Source organism: Tamandua tetradactyla, chromosome 4 (genome assembly GCF_023851605.1).
Source record: "Tamandua tetradactyla isolate mTamTet1 chromosome 4, mTamTet1.pri, whole genome shotgun sequence".
Classification (NCBI taxonomy): Eukaryota; Metazoa; Chordata; class Mammalia; order Pilosa; family Myrmecophagidae; genus Tamandua; species Tamandua tetradactyla.
In genome coordinates this window covers 198565391-198592743 of record NC_135330.1, presented here as the reverse complement: position 1 = coordinate 198592743, position 27353 = coordinate 198565391, and the positions used below count along the sequence as shown (strand labels likewise).

The window sequence follows — 27353 nt, the reverse complement described above, 5'->3', positions numbered from 1 at the left end:
TGTGATTAACTAAACACAGTTTATTTAACCTGCAGCTCTTCCAATAGAAACTGTATTTAAATGTTGACTGTGAAATATTCAGAAGAATTACTGATCAAAGTTAGAACATCATGCCTTCCAATCCATCCTCCATGAACTTCTTATAAAGTGCCATAAATTTGGCCACAAATGCTTCCAAGTGGTAAATGGCTTTACTCCCCAGCTGTAGGCGGTGTTCATAGTGAGCTGCCATCTGGGCCACTTCCCCTTTCAGTTGTCCATCACAATTGTGTAAAAGTTCTGACAGAAGACCCTGAAGAAAGATAACTAGTAATTTAAAAAGTAAACATTTTTAAAAAATAGGAGCTGAAAATGTTTCACTGCTCTCATTCAAACAGGAAAGTCGAACTTTAGGATTAATATATTTTTTTCAATGTATGCAAAACTTTCAACTTTTTCCATGTGAACCAGACACACTCCAAACATTAACGTGAACAACAGTACACGGAAATAAGTACAAAGACGCTCACTGAAGCAATACTTAGAAGAATAATGTGCAGACAGCCTTAAAGTTCCAATAGGGACCACAGTCAATAAATTATTTTTATATTCATGCAATGGAATACTAGTCAGCCATTTAAAAAGAATGAGAATTTGTACAATCATGAAATAGCATCCATTTTATCACAGTAACAAAAAAACACAGTTGGAGAACACTGAAGCTACACACACACTCACACATGAACATGTAATGATTTGTATGTAAATGAAGGTCTTTATGGAAATGAAAGGGCGGTTCTTCACTTTCCCCTTTGTATATTCACTATCTTTTGTGTCTTTTCATGTAAGTATTACCGTGTAATTTTAGTAAAATTCAAACAAAAATCACTGAGTTCTCTAAAATCTATGTCATCAATTCAGCTAGCCAGACACTGACAGAGCAAACCTGAAGGCAGGGCCTATGCTTTCCTACAGGCTGGATCCTGATTCCTGACCACACTTTCCCACATGCTCTGAGCCTCGCTATCTGAAATTCATACTTCTCACCTACTGAAAAGGTTACCTCCCTAAAATCCTCCAAATCTCACCTTAAACAGAACTTCCTCACTTTCTCAAAAAAGCCGTATCTACTTTAATTTAGCTCTACCCACCATTACCATCATTATCAACTTGCTCTTCCCTTTACAATACTTAGAATATTCTGAAATCCTCCTGCTGCTTTACTGTGTCTCATTTCACCCCACTACAATATAAATTCTCTGAAGGCAGGACCCTCATCTGTCTCCTTCAACATGACCCCAAAGGCAGTGCCAGGGATGGTGGAAGCTCAGTAACTATCTGCCGATGCAGTGAGCTAGAAGAGGAGGGAGGTGACATCATATCTAGGCACTGCAAAAGCCTTGTGACCACACAGCAGGTCCACTGCTCAAGCTGTACAGTCAAACAGCTCACAGTCTGAAATCGGGTTACCTTCATTATTATCTCTGGAGGAATACAATGAGTTAAAAGCTCATAGAGTCGGCCACGGACTTCAAGGAGCCTATATAAAGACAAAATAATAATTAGTTTGCAAAGAAAAGAAGTGATTTTTCCAAGCACCTACTATACAGTTTTACTTTATGTATTAAATGAGCAATCTAATTCAGGTACATTTTCTTAAATGGTTTACCATGGGAAACACATATCGAAGCTTCTCTTAATTTCAGTTAATTTTTCTAAAAGAAAATTTTCAGAACTCTTAAATTAAGACAACATTTATATTCAGGGTTGTTAATTATATCAAAACACCAGATAGGAATTAGTTGAAAGGTACCAGAAAGTATCAGACAGGAATGGAGACTTTAGGAATCAGGAGGAGTTGAGCTTATTCATACCACAAATTTTAATATAGTGATATTTCAAAGCATGTTTTTTTTTTCCTCCAGAGAGACACTACCCAGGACATTAGAAAATGGTTATGGGCAAAGATGATATAGTCACTAGTCAACTACACCAGGGACAAAAGAGAATATAGACATGAGATATAAATGTTACTATCTAGACTGCTTAGTGAAAACTCAATATAGTGGAAAAACAAAGTCGTGTTTCCAGAGATGAGGTCATAGGTTTCAGCTAAGCATGAAACCAGGTGCCTAAGTGAGTATGAACATTCAGACATCTAAGCCCTTAACCCTAGGCCCTTCTCATAACACTTTTATAAGAGAAAAGGGTAAAGGAACAAAATGAACACATGACATTTCAAAACAGCAAGAAAAAAGTGATAATTAAGAATTCCAAAGATAAATAAAACAAGTATCTTTAGCTACACCTCTCTCTATATACACCTACCCCGAATGGGGAAAAAAACCTTCTGAATCTTTGTTAAAACAATACTGTAGATGTGCCATACTTCTGATATTTCAGAGAAGGGATTTATAATATAGATAACACTATAACAAACAATTCTCACACCAGATCGGTGAGGAGGTGTTATCTTCATTTTTTTTAGGTGATAAGACTATCACCTAAAGGTTTGGAGAGCTTACAAAACTTGACAAAGCTGACTACAGCAGAAGCATGATTGAAACATAAATGCATCTTACTATGAGAGTCCATAGTCATCCAACGTCTGCCAAAACATCTGAACACCTTACTCTGTGCTAGCTTCATTTCAGCCCTTTATTTATCCCTCTCTTCTATAGAAAAAGAATGTGAAGTTCATAGAGAGTAGACTTCCATCAAAATTAAAGCAGTGCAGCCAACATTTAAACTTGAGCCTGACTCTATAGCCCTTGACCTTTCTAAAATATGGTAGTATGATTCAAAAACAAAACCTGATAACTAAAACATAAAAAGGACATAAATGCCATGCGGTACAGAATCATTGTTATAATTATGCAAATAGTTTATTTCTGAAAAGTGGGTCACGATCTGTTTGGCTACAGGGCCGTGCTGGGCCCATACAGTATGTGACATTATCACTCATCTCAGGTCAAGTCAGAGGCAACTTCTGTATTACTCAGGTTTTAAAAACATTAAATTCTGCATTGACTATGTCTTTGTCATTATTTCATCAGGGACTACAAGTGATTAAGAGCACAAACTCTTCTGACAGAGTAAAAATGGGTATTCTAGAACTGTCTCTGACATTAATTGAATGCCCTGGGCAAGTTACTTAATCTCTCTAAATTCTAATGTTCTTATCTACAAAATAAGGACAGTAATACTTTCCTCATAGGACTAGTAAATGAATCAAATAAGAGAATGTAGTATGCAAGCTGACATATGCATTCACTAAATATCAGCATTTACAAAGTCAAATTAGAAAATATGACTTCTATAAAAGATCAACTAAGAATCAATACTATAAATATCACAGCAAGAATAAGGGCTCAAAACTCAGAAGCAGTCACCTGACACTGCCCTCTCAGTATTTCTGATCAGGCCCACAGCTTTCTGGAATTGAGGGAAATTTCTTTTTATGCAGCACAATGGAATCGATCCCCATAACTGTTTGAAGAGGAAACAGCAGCATCTCTTCTTGCATAAGGTCATTTATGAGTTGCCAAAAGCTGTTAGGCAATTTGGAGCAAAGAGTAGCTGGAAGAATTCAGCAAAGCAATAATCAACTGAAGATTTAAAAAAGCATCTGATAATTGTCAAATATTGTAATATTTATGCACGAATCCCTTACAAGTGGGGAAGTTCTAATGCCACCATTTTTTTTTAAAACAAAACAAAAACAAGAAACAGTGTCCTAAAAAGACTCTAACATCATCTTCAGTATAGAAATATTTTATAAAAGTAAAAGGTTCTTAAGACATGCTTTGTTTGAAATTTTATCTTTAAAAGGTGAGATTTTTTTAAGAATGGAGTGCACACTGTTTTCTAAAAAACAAGATCCCTTTTCTTATTATACCACTTATGATGGTTGACTCTTTTTGAAAGCTACTTTTTCTTTCAACTAAAATAATCAAATAACAGGAATTCAAATATGACTCACCACCTACCTCCACTAATCTACACGCAGCCAAAAAGCAAATTTTCTAATCTCTTTGAAGAATCTCTTACAAAATGAGACCTCAGCAGTCCTTCCACCCTAAAGGGGAAAGGTGGTACGTTCCTTTCGCCATTATTTTCATTTCAAATCAAGGAAGCTTAAATTTTAGTGGATGCCCTCAGGCTATTCTGTAGCCCAAAGTGACCAATATCTTCTCTCAAGTCCTAAAATGGCTTCTCAGTTCTGACAGGTAACAGGGCTGGGCACTGTGTCTCAGTGAGTCCAGGCCACCTTGTCCACCCTGCCCAAGGGGTGTGGCCTGAGACGGTCACTACTGACCTGGAGAAGTGTAGATTTCCTTCTGACGTTGAGCTGCCATAAATCAAACAACTAGTGGTTGAGGTGTTTTCAGTATGGCCCCACCACTGATAAAACCACCGAAGTAAATGGAAACTACTTTGCAGTTCATACGCCAAAAATACTTCCTAAGTACCAAGGTATGTACACGATATTTTTCTTCATAGAACCCATCCTCACACATATACATAGGGTTCCCTAGGTCTAAAACCATTACTGCACAAGCCTCTTGCTCTCATAACAATCCAGACCCACGTATCCTTGGTGGGGAAGCAACAGGATCCTCTATGGTAAAATTACCTGCTGAAAGATACTCAGCTAAAACACAGTAGAAGAAGAGAAGACTGGCTCACATTCTAGTATCCTTCTAGCATTTGGTGCATCAATTACAAAGGTATATACTGTCCTCTTCAATATCAGAAAGCTAGCCACACTGTGTTAGGTATTAAAAGTAAGTCATCTGAAATCTGCAAGGCAAACTAAAAATTCCAAGATTTAATTTATATATGAATCGTACTTTTACATGTTAATAGCTTTATAAAATCCATGACATCACAGACCAGTTTTTCTGAAGCACTAAATTTCTGAAATAAAATCTTAACTTTTCTTTGAAAGTTTAATATTTAGATTTAAGATTTAATTATAATTCTAAATGGCCTGGTGTTAGCATAAAGCAGCCAATCTAAAACTCATAAAATGTGTGCCATCTGGATTACAAAACTTTTATCGCCTTCATCCCAGGTTGGTTACCTCTGTGGAGTCTGCTGACTGACAATGGCATTAGCGGTCTCCCTCAGGTACACTTCCCAGTCTGTCTCAGGGATTTCCTGATCTGCAGTAAAAGGATACCTACATGACAAAAAATAATACAATAAATTAAATAGCAGTGTGCGTATGTCCCCAAATGTTTCCTGTAGTAACTGCCCCCTTTTGCTCACTGTTGCACTCTGCAGGCTTCACACATAAGTAGGGCTTTTCTGAGATTCCTGCGGGACTTCTCTGCAAGTCTCTGAGCCAGCTGTGATGGAAGATTCAGACCTTCCTTCTTGCACACTGTAGATAGCACATGGCAAATCTACAAATAAAATAATTAACATCAAAAAGCACATCGAAACAGTTTCTGCTGATAACATCTTTAAAGACATTTTTAACTGTATGACTCCCAAAATTTTTACAGGTGAAAGTGGTAATAAAGGTACTTTACCATTGTGCAATTCACACAATGTCACATATTATTGTTATTTTGCATAAAATCTCCAAAAATCTACTAACAGTACAGAAGGGTTTTATTGTGAGCAACTGTTATTATTGCTAGCCAGCAAGAATGATAGAGGGGAAAAAAATACTAGTATTGTTTCAGACTAACTTTGGTGCCCTAGCTAGGGACTGAACTCTAAAGGACATTCCCACCTCATCTCCTCCTAACACCTATTCCCTCCATACTCAGGTCTCCTCCTACAGCCAATTAAATTGAGGTGAGGTAGAAGACACTAAACAACTGGCCTTTACCTAGTGTAGTGAAGGTCATAATATCTACTTGTTGGAAGTAAAAGATGCTCTGAAGAGAAATGTTTTCATATATATTGGTCTTGGCATCTACTAGGACACGGCTTGGTTTGTGCATCTACATTACCATCTAGAGTCTTAACTGTTCGTGAATTACCGATACATTTCACCAGGGTTTTACGAAAACCAAACATGACAGGGACGCACACACTGAATCAAAGTGAACTGTTCTGAGGAGTTTAACCTGACTTACCTCTTCAATGCTGGGAGCAGGCACGCGGACCGCCAGGCACCTACTGCGAATAGGTGGGATCACCTTCGAGGTGGAGTTGCAGCACAGGATCAACCTGCAGGTGGACATGTACTTCTCCATGGTTCTGCGCAGGGCATGCTGGGCGTCTCTGGTGAGCTTGTCCACCTCTGTCAGTAATACCACTGAGCCAAGGAGAAACAAAACAAACTTTGCAACTTAACATCTGTCTCCTTTCTTCTTCCTCATTATTCAGAGTGAAATCCTGAATAATAAGCCTTAATATCTTACTTTTCCCCTTGGCTGGCCATGGCACATTAAAGTTAAATGGATGGTAAAATCACTTATTTTTATTTTTTTAAATTCCCTAGTCAAACAAGATTAAGACAACACTAGGATACATGAAGTTAAAGAACTGACCTTGCTGTAGAATTCATCACTCTTTTATATATTAATAAGCACTACAAATCATCATGGCAAGATGTACTATGCTGCATTTCCCCAAAATATCTTGTCTTAGGAACACAGTTTGTGGAACACCTTAAAATCTTGCATTCTAAGGAATGTACTTGAGAAAACACTCGTGCAAGAGATGCTGTCAACAAGGCATAAAGACACCTAACCACTAGGACAGTACAACTCTGCTAGCTATAGTCACGGGTGGGCACTTAAAGTATTTCAGGAATAATATGTAGACAGGGACTAATCCCAACTGCTGTACTATTCATTACATTAAGAAACTTCTTGCAGAGGGTATCAGTGGCAGTAGTGTAGCATTTCAATATCCCCCATAAAAATAGAGCAACTGATGATTCCGAAACCAAAGACCCATGGAAAATATCTATATCAAAACTAAGTAACAAATTTTACCTAAGAATACTAAGTATGAATAAGTGAGACCAAACAACTAAAACATAAACACCCATATGGTATTAGCTTCTTTGGGGAAGGAAGTAAAAGGAAGTCAATTAGGTTTCTGACAGCCTTTAGGAAAGGGGAATACTAAAAATGCCCACAAGAACACAGTGGAAAGTATCCTGGACCAACCTATCAGACAAAACTGGGAAAGGGATCCACAGGGCCCAATTCACAAGTGGGAACAAGAGAACCATGATGCAAGCCTGACCCTATAAACCCTTCTAACTACCAAAATGAAGTTCCTTTCCAAGAAAATGTCCCACAGTGAGAAGAAATTCTACAAGTAAAACCAAATGAGAATAGGAAAATCAGAACTGAAGGAAATAATCAGATCAAGGTGGCAGAGAAATTAGGAGGCAGACCTCTGAGAATACACGGCCATATATTTTATCACTGTGAAAACAAACCAAGAGGCAGCTCTAGAGCTCCAAATGTAGAAACACCCTCCTGGCTCACCAGTCCTACCTAAGAGGACAGGAAAACTCACTTCACTTGAAGAAATGAAAAAGCATCAGGAAGGATCACAGTTGAATTCAAACAGAGTATAGTACAAAGAAAGCAGGACAGGACAGAATAACATCCCATGGACAACACACACCAGAAAGAGAGGCCCACAAATCAGATAAAAATTGTATGCTAACATGTCACGATGAGCTTTAAAAAATTAAGAAAATGATTCAAGCTATAAAACAAGAATGAAGTGAGCTGACAGAACTCAAGAAATAATTAGAATAATAAGGAAAAATCCGTTTCAGAAGTGCTTCCTAAAAGGAACATAAAAACAAACACAATGAATAATTAAGATGAAAAGGAAAAATTTCTTAATAAATAAGAGATATTTGAAATAAAGTGAAAAATATAAACTAAAAAGAATCCAACATGCATATAACAGGAGACTGAAGAAAAACAATGTAATAGCAACGGAATATATAATAAAACTAAAATATGCTCGAAAATTTTTCTGAGCTAAGTATGTCATATTGAAAGGGCATAAAACATAACTTGGAAAATCAACACAGAGTAGCCAAATACCACAACCTATTCTAATATATACAATATATAGTCTAATAAAATGATAGGACACACACACATACAACTTTGGTAATCCAGGCAAAAAAAGAAAAGAAATGTGAGTCATGAATTTAAATTTTATTTTAATACAGACCTGCAAAGTATAAAGGACTCAAGACAAACTACTATAAACATGCTAGAATGCAGAGAATTCTAATCCCATTACCCTTCCCTGAAAAAGCCCCTAGAAATTAAGACTCAGACAATAAAACAGACCAGAGGTGTATAAGCTTAAGAAATGGAACTAGTGTATAAGAACTAAGAATAAATAATGGTTATAAAAGAGGTTAGACAGCCATATATACTGGAAGCTCTGAAAATATATAGAATAATTACAATGACCAATCTCAATATTGCTCATGGTAGGCAGGTATCCAGTACCCAACTGCAAACCAAATACATATCAAAGATAGAAGGAGTGAGTCTGAGGGCATTATATAAAGGAATTAGGTATAAAAGTAACCAATAAAACAAAAAGAGACCTCCCTAAATAAAAAAAGACACACCAAAAGAGATTTTTACACAAATCAAAATGGAAGAGATAAGGCCAAATATATTAATAAAGGTATTTTAAATGGGCTTATCTCCCTCATTAAAAGAAAACAATGTAGCCAACAGAGCAAAATCCAACAGTATGCTATAAAAAAGAAACACCTAAACCAAATATACCGAGAAAGTTTACAGACCAAAAGGCTGGGCAGGTGAAAAGAAATGTCAGATCACTGTAAATTAAGTAAAACAGGGACACAAATCTGTCAGAAAGAATTTAAAAAGATAAAGGACACTTACAAAGCTAAGGGAAACAATTCATGTTTAAGAGATAACAAATATTTCTACTTATGTACTTAAAACAACATACTTGCATTCACAAACCATTAACTGTAAGAAACTCAAGGAGAACTAGAAACATACTAATAATAGGTGATGCTAACATACCCTTTAATTCAAGACATTTCTAATGTAGTGATGGATTTACAAAACATTTAACAAAATAATAGGTATATATATACTGGATTTTGAATCCTGATGAAAGAGAACACATCTTTTTACTTACACATGAAACCTCCACCAAATTTGTCATTATTTTAGTCACAAATAAAGCTCAAACTTCAAGAATAAAATGCATTCATTGACTGTAATGCATTAAAAATGTAAATTAGCTTTAAAAAATAAAAAAAAACACTTCCACATGAAATTTTAAACCAGTCTATTAGATAAGTATGAAATGAAAAGTGAAATACAGAGTAAGTTACAGAATTTCTTGAAAATAACAACAATGAAAACATGCTGAAAAACTAAAGAACAAATGGAAAGGCTACTACAAACAATATAATAACATAGCACTATATAAAATTGAGATATAAAAATGAATAGCTGTTGTACATACAAACAAAATCAGTTAACAAATGCTTTTAAAAAGACTCAGATCCAAATAAGTAGATTTTATCATGAAATACAGAGACTGAGAAAGAAAAGAAATAGGTTAGGAATACAGGCAGGCAATTCACAAAAGGATAAAACTGGCCAATGAAAAAATGATAATACTAAAGAAAAATAAAACAATTTATTTTTCTACACTCAAAATGATAAAGATTAAAAATAATTATATATGGTGCTGGTGAATGTCAGGGAGAAATAGGTATCCTAAACACTTGCCAATGGCAGTATAAGTCTGTGTCCTCTTTCAATGAAGAATTTGGCAAAATATACCAAAAGCATTAAATATTTGCATATTTGTCAGCAAAATGTCATCTCTAAGAATGTATGCTTACATATACATAGAAAAAATACTGTAAGGTTAGGATTAAAATGTTAGTGACAGTGGTCACTGGATGGTGGAATTGCAGGTGACTCATTTTCTTCTTGTTTTATCTAAATGTTTTATACTGAGCATTTATTTTTGGTCATAACCACAGCAATTTAAAAATCATGTAATTTACTGTAACTAAGAAGTGAGTTTTCAACATTCACCTCGTTCTAAAATATGAAAGTCTCCTCTTTCCCTCCAACTTCCATTTCATTGGATGACAGAGCCCCGTAAGCACACAGGCGCACGCCCCTCTTGCTCAGTCTGAACCTCAAACGTGTGGCACAAAACCAGGAGCAGAGGGGAGGCCTAATAAATACCTGCCAAACAAACGGGGTGCGCATGTGCCCACTTCTAAGACCCTCGTGGCTTATAAGTCGATTGCCTCATAAAAAGAAATCTTCTTAATCCATACCTTTGAAATCTCGTTGAGAGTTAGTTTCAAGTTGCTGTGACTGTGCCACTGTTTTCAACATCTCCTGAATGACTGCTCGGTCACTGTTCCCAGCATCGCTGGACAGAACAAAAACAGTGCCAAATATTTTTGTGGCTATTTAGAGAACATCATGCTGTTATTCTTAACCTACTATTATAAAGAAAAATGTTGAAGACCTTAATTGGTTAAAATGTTAATAAAAATTATTATACATAATTATAGCCACAAAACCTTAAAAGTGAAATATTTTAGGGTTATCACAAATACAAACAATATTCCAGTACTCAATTAAATTTTATTAACTTCACTGAAAAAACGTGTTCTTAAGTTTATGGCTTCAAAACTGGAATAATTAATAATTGTGTGGCAACTATTTTGACATTTTTTGTATCCATTATCAAAAATTAATACCTAGTTACAGCTAATTTCTCAAGTATCTGTAATTATTCAAAACACAAAAATAATTCTTTGAAACAGAAATTCAACCCACAATTCTGTTCTCATCCCTAACATAGCAAAGATCTGAGAGGACAAGCCTGGAAAAGTCTGTTCCCAACATCCCCAGAGCTGATTCAAGGGCTGGTAAGAGGAGGGAATAAACAAGCTGGGTTTAAGACAAAAAGTCAGAACTCTCTAAGCTATACACTCATTACATCTAGCCATTAATCTGTCACTTATAACTACATTATTGCTTCAAGCACCTCACAACCCAACCTATGCTATCCAGTAATTTAGGCTGAATGAATGCCAATTTCAAACACCTAAAAAGCAATCAGCTTAATCTCTAATGGCCTATTCTTGCTAAAGAGGAACTTACAACAGGAGGGCAAAGCAATCAGCTCTATTTTCTGAAACAGCCATCATGTATTCCCCAATTCACTATTACATCAGTGTCCTTAAATTGTCTCTTTTATGATAATTTTCCTAGTTAAGAATCTAAAACATTTCCCTTTTGCCTATCAAACTAACACTCCTTCTTTTTTTATGATGACCTAGTCCCACCGACCTTATTTCTCTTAATACTCCTTGACAAACCTACAGAGAACACTAATAATACCTACCTCTCACAGTTAAATATCAATCCATGTGATGCTTTTCAGTGTCCATGAGCCTATAACTATATTTCTTCTGCTCCATTCAGTCTCCTTCCTCTCCGTGAAATGGATGCTTGCTTCTGTCTCTGTACCACTGCTATACAGCTGCCTTTGCCTGAAGATACCCTTGATACTCTTTTATCAGGCCCCATGGAAGCTCCGAAGCCTTACCCAACTTCACCCCCCATTCAATGATTCCTACACCACTTATTACTTACCAGCTGTTACATAAATTTTCATTGTGCCTCCCCAACAAGATCCTAATCTTACTGTCTCATGAAAGGTAATATAAACATAGATTGACAGACTATCAAGAAACCCTATAATCGAGGGTGCGAGAGTAGCTCAGTGGTAGAATTTTCACCTGCCGTGTGGGAGACCCAGATTTGATTTCCATATGCATGTACCCAAATACAAAGAAACAAGCAAAGCAAAGAAACAAACGGACAAAAAAATTCAATAAAAAGTGCTGCAATAAAGGGATACCCACATGGAAAAATAATGAAATGTGACCCTGCCGTACGGGCATTAAAAAAAAAAACCATCAAAAATCCTATAATCAATAATTTGAAAAACAGGAAATAGAAAAGAAACATCTCACCCAAATTCAGTTCCTGAAACAGTCACTCCAGACATTTCTACCTTTATAGACACAGTTCTAAATGAGCAATATAATTTAACTTACTTTATACACAAGGTGCTTTGTGAAAAAAAACACCGAGCTCTGTACAGCAAGAAAATTTACATATTATTAAAATCATCTGACTTGGGAGAAAGGAAAGTAGGAAGATTCTATGCAGCCACACTTAAATCTGCTGTATTTACTAGGCTCTCATAGGTATAATTTTGTTTGAAAAAGCTGAAAATCATTATTCTAAAAATGTTTATTTCTATATAGTAACAACTTACCTGGGGTTAACTTCAAGGTGATAATTACTTGCAATAGTGCTGATTTCAATTTTCTTTTTAGACGGAGTCTACGTACAAAAAAAAACACAAGATTTATAAATGCTTATTTGTTAGCTATTTCTTCCCTCTCCTTTTTATTCTCATTGGCTTTTATTACATAAATAATTTTGCTTAATAAAAATATAACACTTGAGATAACCACTAATGTTTTAATCCATTAACTCCACTCTTTGCTTAACGTACAGATTAAAATAAATTGGGCCACATCACACATCCTTTTTTATTGTGAATTTTTTTTTTTTACTAACCTCCAGAAATTGCCAAACCATTCCTAATTATAAACAGGTAATCATTATAAAAAATTGCACGTATACTTTCATAGACTTGTCCATAACACACGCAAATTAACTTGTTTTTATAGCGTCGTTTCTTGTAAAAAAAAAAGAGGGGTGGAGAATTAAACACATTTGTGTTTTGCTTTTCCTGCTTGACGTAACTTGGCAATGCCCCCTAACAACTGGTATAGGGTGTGAGAGTTGTGTAACATCTATAGTGTGGATGTTTCAAAGCCAGTCGTGCATGGTGGGCATTGTTCCTTGTTTTGTGTCACCTCAAAGAATCCCACAAATTAACATCCTTGCACACATTAACTCCGATGTGCTACCTTCATTTCTATGTGAGAGATTCCCAATAATCAATTTGCTGGATTGAAGGGTATGTGTTTTCTAAATAGAACCAGTCTGCTTTCCACAAAGGCTCCAACAATATGCTTTTCTACCAACAATGTACAAATACTATTCCCCAGCATTCCCCATCTACAGGTTTTATGACATCTTTTAATTTCTGCCCATCTGATGAGTAAATAAAAGTCTTGCACTGCTTTTCTCCTTAACTATCACAAAGGTCAAAAATCTTTACATACATTTTCTAATCATTCATATTTCTCTATGACTAGTTTTTGTTCATTTTCTACTGGGTTGTCTTTCTGATGTCAAACTGTAAAATCTATGATCTGTTACATTCCTTTCAAATACTTTTTGACAATCTTTCACTTTCCTATTGATTTTATTTCTTGCAATACAAACTTTTAAAACTCCTGTGTTGCCAGGTATCTATTTCATTTCTTCAACAGCTTCTATGTTTTCTATTCTGAAATTAATATACTAAAGGGAGAAAAGACATTTACATATTAAGCCTCCCACCCAAGAACATGCTGCGTCTTTCCATTTGTTCAGCTCTTGTTTCAGGTCCTTCTATAAAATACAAGTTCTATTTCTTATTAAATTTGTCCCTACACATCCGATAAGCATTTCCACCAGCACCTCAAGGTCAAGGTGCCCAAACACAAGCTCATCAAGCTTAGCCTCTGCGGCAGTTTGAATTTATCATGGATAAAATTTATCAGTTTTAACCCTCATTCAATATTCTGGGGGGGGGAGATTTTCTACTGTTTCCACGGAGATGTGACCACCCACAATTGTGGGTGTAACTTCTGATCAGATGGTTTCCATGGAGATGTGTCACCACCCATTCAAGTTCGGCTTGCTTACTGAAGCCCTTTAAGAGAGAACCATTTGGAAAAAGCTTTAGTGCCCACATAGCCAGAGACCTTTGGAATGAAGGAAAATGCCACCAGGGGAGCTTCATGAAACAAGAAGTCTGGAGAGAAAGCTAGCAGATGTCTGCCATGTTCACCACATGCCTTTTCAGTTAAGAACCTCCGAATTTCATCTGCCTTTCTTGAGTGAAGGTAACCTCTTGTTGGTGCTTAATTTGGACATTTTCATGGCCTTAGAACTATAAACTTGCAACTTAATAAATCCCTCGTTTTAAAAGCTGTTCCATTTCTGGTATATTACATTTTGAGAGCTTTCAAACTAGAAGCCTTCAACCCATTTCTCCCCCTGAAGAGCCTCTGGGCAGCACTCCCATCCAGTCATTCTGCATACATCTTTTCAGTGCCAAATACACAGAAGCCCATAAACAGGGGCTATGAAAGATATGAGAAGGAACACATGTTTCCAACATGACTTCAAAACAGTCTGGTCAAGGAAAAAGATGTATAAACTATAACCAAGGTTAAACAGAAAAAGAACAACAAAAGCCTAAATTATGGATCGTAAAGGAAAAATTACTTTTGATGGAGGTGGGAGGCATTCCAGACAGCAGACACTTCAGCAAGCTCTTCACCATCGTCCTCAAGGAAAGAGCATGAAGATAAGCTGAATGGCACGAGGTAGGAAAGCCAAGTCAGGGCAAGATCACAGAAAGCCTCCTAAGAGCTCAAGCCCAGACTCCTTCTTTTTCAATATACTTATTCAGTTCCCCAGTTCCTACCAAGTCACTTCATTCCATCTTCAAAATTTTTCTCAAAACCTCTCCCTTTCTTTCTATTCCCACTGTGGCCCTCATAATAATGAAATTCAGAAATTGTGAGCCTAGTTCAAGCTGCTGACACATCAACTTAGGAGGTAATGTGACATGAATCCTACCTCTACATTTTGCCTGTTGTTTGTATTTCTTCTATAAACTAACAGATTTTGGTCTCGTTACAAAGTCAGGTCTATAAATCAGTAGCTCTGAATCCTTGTGCACCAGAACACCTGTAGAACTCATTTAAATCATACAATGGACGGCAACTGGAGGGTGGGGGTAAACTGATGACATATAACCTTGTCATCAATATTTGGAGGGCCTTAAAATGAAATACTTACCGTGATGGTCTGGTGTTCAATTCTCAGTTTTTCCACTCCAACACCATAAAGTTCACGTAGAATACACATTATTCTTGTCTTTTTTCCAGCACCTGATGGTCCATAAACTAACAGGTGAGGAAAGTCACCACATTGCACCTGGAAAGAAAAGTACAAAGCATTTTCCCTAGTCAAACTGAACTCTTTTTTCTTATAAAAGCAATTTTTAATAAACTGATATATTTCAATGCTACAACATGATAGCTAAATGCTGTATCAAGACAGCAAAAGTGAGGATTCCTGGTACCTTTTAATATAAATACTATCGGTGACAGTATAACTGCATTCAACTTCAGAAGAAAGTATCTCCAGGTTCATGAAGATTCCTTAACAGCTGCAACACCTTTCAAGCAGTGAAGATGTATACATGTTGACTGAGAAGCAATGAAAGTCTACTAATTTACCTGTGCTCTAAAACCATACCAAAGAGAAAGGGACACGATGGCAGTATGGTCAGCTTGCTGAACAAAACTCAAGTCTTTTTATATTACGTTGTTTAAAGAAAATACAGCATGTATCAAAATTACAGAGCATTTCACAGAAATGGAACCACAAGAAGATACACGGATGAGAACCTGAAGCAGTGAGTGTGTATCTACTTGTTTGGTGATGGAGAGAAGCCATGGACATAGAGTTCTACAGACACTTTGTTATCAATGAATTAAAAGCAGAATTCCCTGCCATACAAATGCTGGTGATGGGTAACTGGCACTACTGCTGTGGGTCAGATCAGCTGTCCGGATTTTAGCATCGAGTGGAAGCTCTCTTTAGAACAGCACCACCACCTTCTCCAATCCTACACACTTCCCAAAACTGATGCCACCTTCCTAGGTTTTACACACACAAAAAAAAGCCAGGGGGGAGAGGGGAGGGGGCAGATTTAAAACAGTAGAAACCTGCAGGTTTTTTTTGGGGGGGGGGGGGGTGCATGGTCTGGGAATCGAACCCAGGTCTCGCGCATGAAAGGCAGGCATTCACCACTGAACCACTTGTGCACCCACCAGCAGCTTTTGATACGCTAATACTGTCCAATCAACCTTGAGAAAGAAGTATGTCTTACCTGTTACAACTACAAAGAGAATATCTGACTCAATCATATTCCATGTATCTTAATGATGAGATTCTTGATATGGGACTTTTCTTATCAGAGATCAGCCTGAGAACAAGATTATTTTTCTCCAAAGGCAAGGAACAGCTGGTTAAATATTAGACAAGAGAATCTATTCTCAATTTTGAACTGCAGAGGACCTGACTTGAATGAGATTTGCTAAAATCTCTTTATTTCCCAACTTCAGGTACAATTAGATTGCAAGAAACCTAATGTGCAGAAGTTTTATCTGCTGATTGTTACCACGACAACTGGGCTTGGTCCACTATTCAGTTTGGTGCTATTTTTATTATACTCCAAATGCTGCAGATGAAATACAACAAAGTAACAACAAATTCATTTGCATGTGGAGCTGCTGGATTCTGCACAATCTAGCACAGAAGGGATGTTCTTGGTTATACCCAACAAGTATCTAACTAATGGCAACTCCTTTATATTTGTCAAGAGCCCAGATTTAAATCATGTATAATTTGAAAGGATTAGGAGAAACTGTCATCTACCACATAATGAAAAGCAAAATGTTCAGCAAACTGCATCAATAACCTGGGTTTTGGTGACAGGACTCTACTTTTAATGATCCAACTCACCGCTATAGCCTTAGTGTTTTGTTCTAAATCACATCTTTAGACTTGAATCAAGTCAACTTTTCATCAAGATCATACATTCTTTTCTTCTTTTTGTCATGTCTCTTAAAACAAGTGTTCTGCCCCCTAAAGAACTGAGAGTAATTTGTAAAGGCTTTCCTCTCCAGAAATAGAACAGTTGAGGGCATAAATTAGGTTAAGAGGCTTCATTTTCGTCAGGTCAATGCTTATAACCCAAGGTTTACTTTTCCATTAACAGGGTATGCTTAAGTTGATAAAATGAATCACAATCAGCTTAAGGGTAGTTTTCTATAAGATGTGTATCTTCACATAGAACAATAGCAAGTAATCCGATCTAGAAGTTTAAATACATGTAAATGACTCAAAACTAACTATATATATATATAAAGCTGGAGTGACTGGCTTGGGTAATGTATACACTGTGTCCAATATCTTATATAGGACATTCATTCTTAAAGCAGAAAAATATGATTTTACATGTAATGATGTGGTTCTTACATCAGAGGATTAAACTGGGAGTAGACTCAAGCAGACATGCTCCTTGTTAGGGGGACTTCCCTGGGATGACAATTTCATTCATAGTATGTAATGTAAGAGACATACATATGAGACAGCATAAAAAAATGAATTTTCCAAGATTCATGCAAATGATTTCCAACAAGAGGTCAGTGACACTAGGTATTCTATTTATGAGGTGAATCTACTCCCATAACAAACAAACAAAAAAACTCCAATACTCTTCTGAGATGGTACATAAAGTTTGAAATATCAAAGAACTATCTTTTGGGGGGTATACTACTTTAGACTGGTTTCTAAAGTCTAGTACAAAAGGTAGCCTGAATAGTTAGAGACAGCTGAACGTCAGCTCACACAGCTACTCAGAAGGTTACCACTTAAGATATTCCTACCCCATCAAACCAGCTCTGTTCTATGCGTTAAATATGCATTAAAATAAAAGGAGCCCCCTTCACCCTCTGCAAGATGTGCAAAACACTAGTAAGAATATCCTCAAAGGAAAACATCTGAATTTCAGAATCAAAAGCATCAATGCCAGATACACCCAAAAATGTGCCACCCTACCTGGGTAGATAGTTATCTGTAAGGAAACCAACTGTTTAATGGGCACCTCGGTGGATGTGCTACTCAAGGTGGGAGGAAGTACTAAGAGGAAGTGTGCCCGGGAGTAGACTCAGACCCCCTGCCAGGTCTGTGTGTGTGCATCCTCACCTTGGTCAGCTTGGCTCCCTGCATCCTGGTGCCAACACCTTGAAGAACAAAAACAAACAAAAATCCAAAAGACAATTCTTAAGTAGGTGATGGTGACTATACCTGCATAAGTACCTATCTGTGTGCCTATTACTTATGCCATAGCTCTGGCAATTGGCAGAAGTGTACAAAGATTACCTGCCTAATTTTTGAAGACTTGACAATTTTCTTCTTTCACAGTGGTAGTCTATGCAAGATGTGTAAACAGCAATACAAAATACTATAATTTAAGTTTTTATGAACATAAAAAGTAAATCCAAATTTACAAGTGGATAAAAAAAATAGAGGGTGGCTCCATACAAAGTTTTCCCTCCTGTGCCAAGTGATTTTTTTTATTAGAAATATAACCTTGAGCTGAAAACTGAGATTTGTGGAATAGCCATCTTTGCATATGAAATATCCACAAGATGCTTACTCTTTGCTTTTCTCTAGAGATATTCAACTGCCTGAGAGTTCTGAATGTGTGACCTTGAAAACATTTAGGTCAGTGTGATGCCAGGATTGGAGCCTGCTGCAGGGGTTGCCCTGGAAGCTGATGCGGCAGCATCCTGCACTTCCTCGAGTTCATCCTGGTTCTGGCTGACACTCGATGGAAGCTGCAGGAGTAAGTCACTCCTTCCAGAGGCAACTCTGCAGAAGGGGTATACAGCAGAAACAAACAAGTCCACTGATGCAGCAAGGACTCTTACCCACATAGAATCTCTAATAAAGCTGAAGAAAAATGATTGCAGCTTTTATGCATCAAATGATAGGCACTGTCTTTATATTCTTTCCCTAGTTCTTCCACAACTTTTTTCTATATCATTTTATAGGAAGTCAGTGCTCTCTAAAACAACAGCTACTTTAAATGTGAATGTTTCTCCTAGTTCAGAAAAATTTCCTGGGGAAATTCAAAATATTCCAGAATTCCCCCGGATGAGGTGCATTTGTTCATCCAGCACATGTCGTACACATTGAGCACACTCACTGGTTAGCACCCGTCTTCCTCTCTGCTGACACCACCGAGCCCTCAAGCATTTGACTGAATGGGCATTTTTGACTGCTGTGGGTGCTTCAGGGGTTCTGAGCCAAGCACTAAGCATGCAGCCCAGCCCAGTAGCAGGGGCTGGGGCATGGGGAAGGGAAGCCACTGTGGAGGGCTGTTACCGGTAACCCTGCCATTGTGGAGGACTGCTGCCAGTAACCCACTGCACTGATGGGGCCAGATGAGTCTGAACTGCTTTTTAAACACCAAATATTTTGAATATGTAACTGTTCTTGAAACTTCAAATACATACATGCATATGTGTGTGCATACAAAATAAATTCTGAAATATGGCTACTGCCCTGGTGCTGATTTTATAGCTTTCATATAGCTAGAAGTACATGTAACAACACTACATGCTGGGAGGCAGGAATGCCCAAACCTGGCTGACTGCCAAACTCTCACAGAACTTTAATATAAAGTACTGATTAGGGGTACAAGGGTAGCTCAGTGGTAGAATTTTCACCTGCAGTGTGGGAGACCAGGATTCGATTCCTGTTCCAGGTATTTCCCACATGGAAAAATAATGAAATGTGACCCTGCCATACAGCATTCAAAAATAAATAAATGAACTACTGATTGATTACTGATCACCATCCATGATTAATATTTGGTAACTCTACCATCGATATTGTACTAGTTTGGGCTCCTAGAAACAATTCCCGTGACAAGAATTGGGAATTTCTGGTTTCTCTAGGAGGTAAAGGAAAATTTCTAGAGAGAAGTGGGGAAGCAAAACAAGGAAAGGAAGGCAGCCAATTAGAAAGTACTAGCACATTCGAAACCACTGTAGGTATCTGTGGCTTAATTCTGCTGGAGAAATTCTAGGAGCCAATGTAAACACACACGGTAGGGTTATCCCATTCAAGGTGTGGGGAAGCTGGAGGGTCACAGCTCTCTCAGCAGTCCTCCCCCAGGGAAGGGGATGGCATTCATTCCCAGGTATTCCAAGTTGGTTTGAGGAGTCAGCAAGAGAAAGCCACAGACAAACTACAGAGGAAGAAAACCGGATGCCAGTCTGTGTGCACCTCAGACTTAAGACAGAGCAGGACATGGACAGTGTCTCCTATGTTACAACAGGAGACCACGTAGGTTTAAAAAGCTCCCCAGGTGATTCTGATGATCAGTCAGGTTTGGGAACAATACTGTGAAGGCTATAAAGATAATTAGGACACAGTCTTTATCCTCAGGTGCAATAAAATATTGCAAGGGAAAAGTTTTTAAGTAACCATCATAGAAAAATGAAAAAGTGCCTTCACAGAGAGGGAGTTTGGAACCTTGTAAACTCATCTTCCTCTGGCACTGAAACAGAAAAGTCTCGAGGAAAGAAACCATGCCTTTGTCATTTTTAAACTTCCCATAACCAAGAATAAAAGTTAGGCTTTAAATGTTTCATAGTTGTATTAAACTGGATTCAACAGGCAATAAATGAATCTTTTTTTAAAAGAAAATTTATTATAAAACCAGTATATTACATGGCCCACAATATATATTCTAAATTTTGTACAACAAAAACATGATCATAGAAAATAAAATATGCTCTAGGCTGTGCTGGTTTGAAACTATTATGTATCCCAGAAAAGCCATGTTTTAATCCTGATCCAATTTTGTGGGGCCAGACCTACTGTTTAGTGGATTAGATTACACTGTTTCTATGGAGAGTGACCTACTCAATTGTAGGTGTGACCTTCTGGTTAGATTATTCCCATGGAGATGTAACACATTCAATTGTGGGTATGGCCTTTTGATTAGATGGAGATTGACGACCTATTTCTCCATCTAATCAGGGTAGGGTTGATTAGTTTACTGGAATCCTCTAAAGGGGAAACATTTTGGAGAAACCTCAGAGCCAACAGAGACGCCTGGAGAACAGCTGCTACAGAGATGCTTGGAGATGCCTGCTGATGCTTAGAGAGGGCAGATGCCTAGACAGGGACGTTTCGAACCCAGCAGGCATCACCATGTGCCTTCCCATGATATGCTAAGTAAGCCAAAACCCCCAGAAGAGCTATCCCAGAAGAGCTAAGTGAAAGCCCACAGATGCTTAGAGAGGAAACCACTGGCATCAAAAGATGGAAGCAATGGAACCAGGAATAAGGACTGGCAGATACCACCACATGCCTTCTCATGTGACAGACATCAGCCTGTCTTAACACGAGGTGTCTTTCTTATGTCTTCGTTTGGACATCTTTATGGCCTTAAAACCATAAGCATGTAACTTAAATAAATCCCATTTTTCAAAACCATTCCATTTCTGGTATATTGCATTCTAGTAGCTTTAGCAAACCAATACACATGGCTAGTAATAATGAAGCCAACACTTTTGTAAAAAAAACGAAATCTATCCATAAATGAAGTCAACAGCTGTAACTTCTTTTTAAAAAACTAGCATTGATGTAATACCAGTAATTAAAGAAAGGAGAAAAAAACTCTTCAGTCTCATGACAACTTTTCTAATGATTATTATAAGGATGGAGTTATTTTAAAAAATTATTTCTCATTTGTATTTGTAAAAAGTACTTTACAATTAAACCGTACCTGCAACTGTGAAACAGGTTGTACTAGAACACCAAAGTGCTGAGCGAAACCAGTTGCATCGGCATCATACGGTCCTTTCATAAACAGTAGATGAATGGCTTCCACAGACACCTTCTCAAGACCCTTTTTCTCTCCACTCTCTACAAGATGCACTTTTCACAATCAGTATCATTAGACACTTTTATCAAAGACATCATAAAGGTCTCAGGATGAGGCCAAAAATTTCTTCCATAAGAAACCTAAGTCAAGGACGCCTTAATACCTGTGGAATTTGAGGATTATGAGTTATCTTAGGAGTTAATAAATCTAACACATTCCTTTTATAAATGAAACTGAGACCAGGAAGTTTTAAGAAGGTAAGTCAGATGATGTTATTCTCAGCTCAAAATCCTCCAAGGGCTTTCCATTTCACTTAAGCAGGAACTTAGGACCTCACTGCCCTCCCCCCAAAATCCTGCATCCTCTTGTTTCTCCTGGGGCTCAGCTACCCTACCTGAAGTTCTTACCACATGCTATGCAACCTCTGCCCTCAGCTGCCTCAGGGATTTTGTACTTGCTGTGTCCTCCACCTGCTCTACTCTTCTCCCCAGGTACATGTATTCATTGCTTCCTCACTTCCTTCAAGTCTTGGCTCAGCTGTCCCTTCTCTGTGAGGCTCTCCTTATTTAAAAGTACAATTCTGGGCGGTGCAACAGTGGCCCAGTGGCAGAGTTCTCATCTGCCATGCCAGAGACCTGGGTTCGATTCCTGCAGCCTGCCCATGCCAAAAAAGAAAAACAAAGTACAATTCTTGCCCTCCATGTTCTTTTTCCACTTCCCTGTTTCATTTTTCTCCATAGCATTTATTAGCTTCTAATTCTTGGAATAGTTTACTTGTTTAAGGTTAGTATCACTATTTCCCCACTAAACTATTAACACCACAGAGTCAGAGGTTTCATCTGTTTTACCCAGATATAATTTCAGTACTAGGTATTCAATAAACATTCGTTGACTGAGTAAAAAAGCTTGCCAGAAGTCACAAAAAAATGTCTACTGAAAAAGACAAAATGAGAACATATGTTTCTGTTTTCCAATCCAGCAGATGATTCACAAACTACTGTTGAAAACATATACAGGAATTATAACAAAAAAAAATCTATTCAGGTGGAACTAGGGAAAGAAAAGGAATGGCGCAGAGAAGGGGAAAAAAGGCACAACATGTATATATATGGCACTTAAAAGTTAACTGCAGGAAGAAACTGCAGTCTATTTTCTAACTGTTGTGCAAATTATCAAAGCGAGATAAACGCTTAGGATTCGAAAAAATGAAAAGGAAGCATCCCAAATAAGGGTTCACATCAAATTCCTTCCTACCAATTCTCCAAGTGTGCAAAGGGGACGGAGTCCTGCAAAGCCCCATCCTACCAATTCTCCACGTGTGCTAAGGGGACGGAGTCCTGCAAAGCCCATCCTACCAATTCTCCAAGTGTGCAAAGGGCACGGAGTCCTGCAAAGCCCCATCCTACCAATTCTCCAAGTGTGCAAAGGGGACGGAGTCCTGCAAAGCCCCATCCTACCAATTCTCCAAGTGTGCTAAGGGGACGGAGTCCTGCAAAGCCCATCCTACCAATCCTCCAAGTGTGCAAAGGGCACGGAGTCCTGCAAAGCCCATCCTACCAATCCTCCAAGTGTGCAAAGGGGACGGAGTCCTGCAAAGCCCATCCTACCAATCCTCCAAGTGTGCAAAGGGCACGGAGTCCTGCAAAGCCCATCCTACCAATCCTCCAAGTGTGTAAAGGGCACGGAGTCCTGCAAAGCCCATCCTACCAATTCTCCAAGTGTACAAAGGGCACGGAGTCCTGCAAAGCCCATCCTACCAATCCTCCAAGTGTGCAAAGGGCACGGAGTCCTGCAAAGCCCCATCCTACCAATTCTCCAAGTGTGCAAAGGGGACGGAGTCCTGCAAAGCCCATCCTACCAATTCTCCAAGTGTGCTAAGGGGACGGAGTCCTGCAAAGCCCCATCCTACCAATTCTCAAGTGTGCAAAGGGGACGGAGTCCTGCAAAGCCCCATCCTACCAATTCTCCAAGTGTGCAAAGGGGACGGAGTCCTGCAAAGCCCATCCTACCAATTCTCCAAGTGTGCAAAGGGGACGGAGTCCTGCAAAGCCCATCCTACCAATTCTCCAAGTGTGCAAAGGGGACGGAGTCCTGCAAAGCCCATCCTACCAATTCTCCAAGTGTGCAAAGGGGACGGAGTCCTGCAAAGCCCATCCTACCAATTCTCCAAGTGTGCAAAGGGGACGGAGTCCTGCAAAGCCCCATCCTACCAATTCTCCAAGTGTGCAAAGGGGACGGAGTCCTGCAAAGCCCATCCTACCAATTCTCCAAGTGTGCAAAGGGGACGGAGTCCTGCAAAGCCCCATCCTACCAATTCTCCAAGTGTGCTAAGGGGACGGAGTCCTGCAAAGCCCCAGGCAGCGCGCGACGGCGGGTGCTGGACGGGCATCACGTTCGCGGGGAAGGGCCGCGGCTTCCCGCCCGGTCTGGACTCCGACACGGGCCCGACCCCTCGCCGGCTCTCTCCTCCAGCGACTCAGCCTCGTCCCAGCTCGTTCCCTCGGCCAAGCGGGATGACCACACGCCCCTCACGGCACCCCGAGGACCCGCTGACGGTAACCCCCCCACGGCGCTCGGCGGAGCCCCCGTTCCTGCCCCGCGGGGTGCGCCGCGGAAGCAGAGCCCCCAGAAGTTTTCCCCCACACGCCTTCCCGTCTCAGGACGGGATGGAGACGCCCGAGGGGAGACGGGCTGCTGCAGACAGCCGCGCAGGGGCCCCCAACTCGCCGCGGCTCCTGAGACCTCCGGGCCTCAGTTTCCCCACCCGCCAAACGCGGCGCTGGGGCCGGCCTCAGCCCCGCCTCGGGGCCCTCGGCGCCCACCGCCCCAGCGGGCCCAGCCGACTCACCAGGTTGCGCAGCTGGGCCGCCTGCTCCTTGTGGTAGTCCAGCCGTCCCAGGGAGCAGGGCCGGTATTTGTCCACCCAGAGGCTCATGGCAGCTCGCGACCTCCGCCCTGACGCCTCAGAGCCCGCGCGCGCGCCTTCCCGGGACGCCCAGACGAGTTTCCCGCGAGCGCCGGCTCCGTGACGTCACGACCGGGCATCACCACGTAGGGAGACGTAAGGGCGAAGGAGTACGGTGGCCGAATGCGGCCAAAACCAGTCGCGCCGTCGGGCCCCGCCTAGCGGCAGGCTCACTGCTTCATAGAACCTTTTTCCTTTGTTCTCACCCAGGAACTTTCTGCAGAATCAAAGACTTAACGCTGACGTTCTGAGCGTCGAATGCGGCTGCCTCAGAGACTTACTTTCCTCGATTCGCTGCATTCATTTTTTCTGTCGCCTTTCATTCAGTGGAAACCTGCTAACGGCGGTCTGACCCTGCGTCCCCTTGGGGTGCGGCCTTGGCACACACCCCGCAAGTGTCACTGCATTGCTTATTGAAATGGGTATTTTTTTTAAATCTGATCTTCACTGTCTTTCCTTAGCTCCATTCCTCAAGATTCTTACCGGGATGAAAGCAATACATCAAGAGCATTAATAAAAAAATTACAACTACGGAAGTGTAGGTACAGGTGTGAGAATTGGTACAAGCATTTTGGGGAAGCTACCAGCTATGCATTCAATAGATATTAGTAATGTCTCCCAATATATGTGCAAGGACGTTCTTAGTGGTGGTGAGGGTTTGACACTGTTATGAACCCCCAGGAAAGCCACATTGTTTGCCCCGGGAGCCAGGAGACCTCGTGACCAGGGTGTTTCCATGGAGACGGGACCACTCAGTCCTGGGTGTGACTTTTTGTTTCCATGGAGATGTGATTCCACCCGCTCCAGCTGGGTCCCCATTCGTTTCCTGAAGTCCTTTGAAAGCAGAAACGTTTCAGACAAAGCTTAGGAGGCCGCTGGAGCCAGAAGCTGAAAGCAGGGGAAGCCGGAGGAAGGGCCAGCGGACACGGCCATGTGCCTCCCATGTGCGGAGAGAACCCTGATGGGAATCCGCATTGCTTGAGGGAAGGTATCCTTTTGCTGATGTCTTAATTTGGACATTTTCATGACCCTAGAACTGTAAACTTGTAACTTAATAAATCCGCTTTATAAAAAGCCATTCCATTTCTGGTTTATTGCATTACCACAGCATTAGCAAACAAAAACTCTGCTATATAGTCTTAGTAAAAATATCTTATTATTCTTCGTAACTAAAAGATGGAAACAACGCAAATGTCAAAAATTATTAAGAACGACAGAGCAATGAACCAAAAGCAGAACTATGTGGCACTGCACGGGCCACTGCCATGGAGCTCACCCTGATGGGAACACTAACGAAAGTAAAATACATAACAGTTTCACCCTGTGCGGGTATGAAAGGATTAGGTGCTGTAGAAAAGCCATGGTTTAATCCTGAGCCATCTTGGGGAGGCAGCCTTTTCTTTCAATCCCTATCCAGCACTGTAGGTGGGACACTTGATTAGATTAACTCCACAGAGATGTGACTCACCAACTGAGAGTGTTAACCTTTCATTAGATGGAGATTGACTCCACCCATTCCAGGTGGGTCTTGATTAGGTGATTGGAATCCTTCAAAAGAGGAACCATTCTGGAAAAAGCCTTGAGAGCCCATGCAGCCAGAGACCTTTGGAGATGAAGAAGGAAAATGCCCCTGGGGGAGCTTCATGAAACAAGAAGCCGGGAGGAAAGCTGGCAGACGCCCTGTGCCCTTCCAGCTGAGAGAAACCCTGAACGCCATCAGCCTTCTTGAACCAAGGTCTCTTTCCCTGGATGCCTTAGATTGGGCATTTCTATAGACTTGCTTTAATTTGGAGGGTTTCATGGCCTTAGAACTGTAAACTTGCAACCTGATAAATTCCCTTTTTCAAAGGCAGGTGTATATATTGCATTCCAGCAGCTAGCAAACTAGAACACACCCCACACTTGTGAGAGAGTCTTCATATGTCTGAGCAGAGATTTGGACCTCCGTTCTTATGGAGCATCTTGGGGAATTTGGCTGGGAACTGGTTTTCTCCTTTAAAGTAGAGAGGTGCTCTGGCCTCTTTCTCGTGTAATTTATTCTCCCGTGGGCAGCATTAGCATCAGCATGCTGTCACAGCAGCACTCCTTCACCGGAGGCTGAGCTGATGGCCCCTCTGTACTTTAGAATTAACATTACAGAATAAGCTGGAGAAATTTTTGAAAAGAGATTTCTCACAGGAGCTTTACATGGGTCACATTTTGTTTGTGGCAAGAATCATATGAAATGTATCTTTCTGAAATAACAGCAGAGACCCTGGTGCAAGTAAACAGAGAATAGTCAGAAACTCCCCAAGGAAGGAAAATTCTTGGTGAGTTGTGGCAGCAGCAATACTCCTGCATTCGCCAAATCTCTTCGCTGTCCCTGCTGGGCACACTGGCCCTGCCCCAGCGTTCTCAGTCATTAGTGGAACGATGTGACAGAGTTCTGGCTAACAGGATATGAGGCACCAATGTGGACACCGTTTGCACGCCCTCTCCATACAAGCTCCTGGGCACTCCTCCATCCTCTCGGTACTAACTGACCACTTCAATGCAAAGAATCCAAGTGATGATTCTGAGAAGGAAGGAGCCTGGGTCCTCGTGTCTTAGCTGTACTGCCCCAACAGCAGAGCAGGTAGCTGGCTGGGCGGGGGTGGGGGGGAGCCAGGGGTCAGCAGCGGGGGCCTGGGGAGAGTGAGGCGGGGAGGAG

At 40.1% G+C, this 27353-nt stretch overlaps 1 protein-coding gene across 3 annotated transcripts; it reads right to left on the bottom strand.

The window, feature by feature from the left end:
- On the bottom strand, positions 1–24736 carry RFC3 (replication factor C subunit 3). Of its 3 annotated transcripts, none has more exons than XM_077159013.1 (10): positions 24548–24672; positions 21601–21740; positions 15021–15158; positions 12307–12374; positions 10283–10380; positions 6075–6256; positions 5254–5390; positions 5066–5164; positions 1450–1519; positions 1–292 (listed from the first exon to the last, which is right to left on the bottom strand). In XM_077159013.1, exons 2-10 carry the CDS (start codon positions 21679–21681, stop codon positions 101–103), a joined length of 1065 nt encoding a protein of 354 aa, XP_077015128.1. In that variant the 5' UTR covers positions 21682–21740; positions 24548–24672; the 3' UTR covers positions 1–100. The 3 variants fall into 3 exon arrangements, with proteins under 3 accessions (XP_077015128.1, XP_077015129.1, XP_077015127.1); XM_077159014.1 differs by lacking the exon at positions 21601–21740 and adding an exon at positions 18000–18037 and having other exon boundaries at positions 24548–24669; XM_077159012.1 differs by lacking the exon at positions 21601–21740 and having other exon boundaries at positions 24548–24736.
- Positions 24737–27353: the final 2617 nt, after the last annotated feature.

Bases quoted from the DNA above. Each gene is read 5' to 3' on its own strand.
- RFC3 (XM_077159012.1), bottom strand. From the start codon at position 24,634: ATGAGCCTCTGGGTGGACAAATACCGGCCCTGCTCCCTGGGACGGCTG. The intron at 12,375-15,020 runs GTAAGTATTTCA...TTTTGTACGTAG, and splicing joins TTGAACACCAGACCATCACG to ACTCCGTCTAAAAAGAAAAT. The intron at 5,165-5,253 runs GTGAGCAAAAGG...TTTGTCATGTAG, and splicing joins GAAGCCTGCAGAGTGCAACA to GTATCCTTTTACTGCAGATC.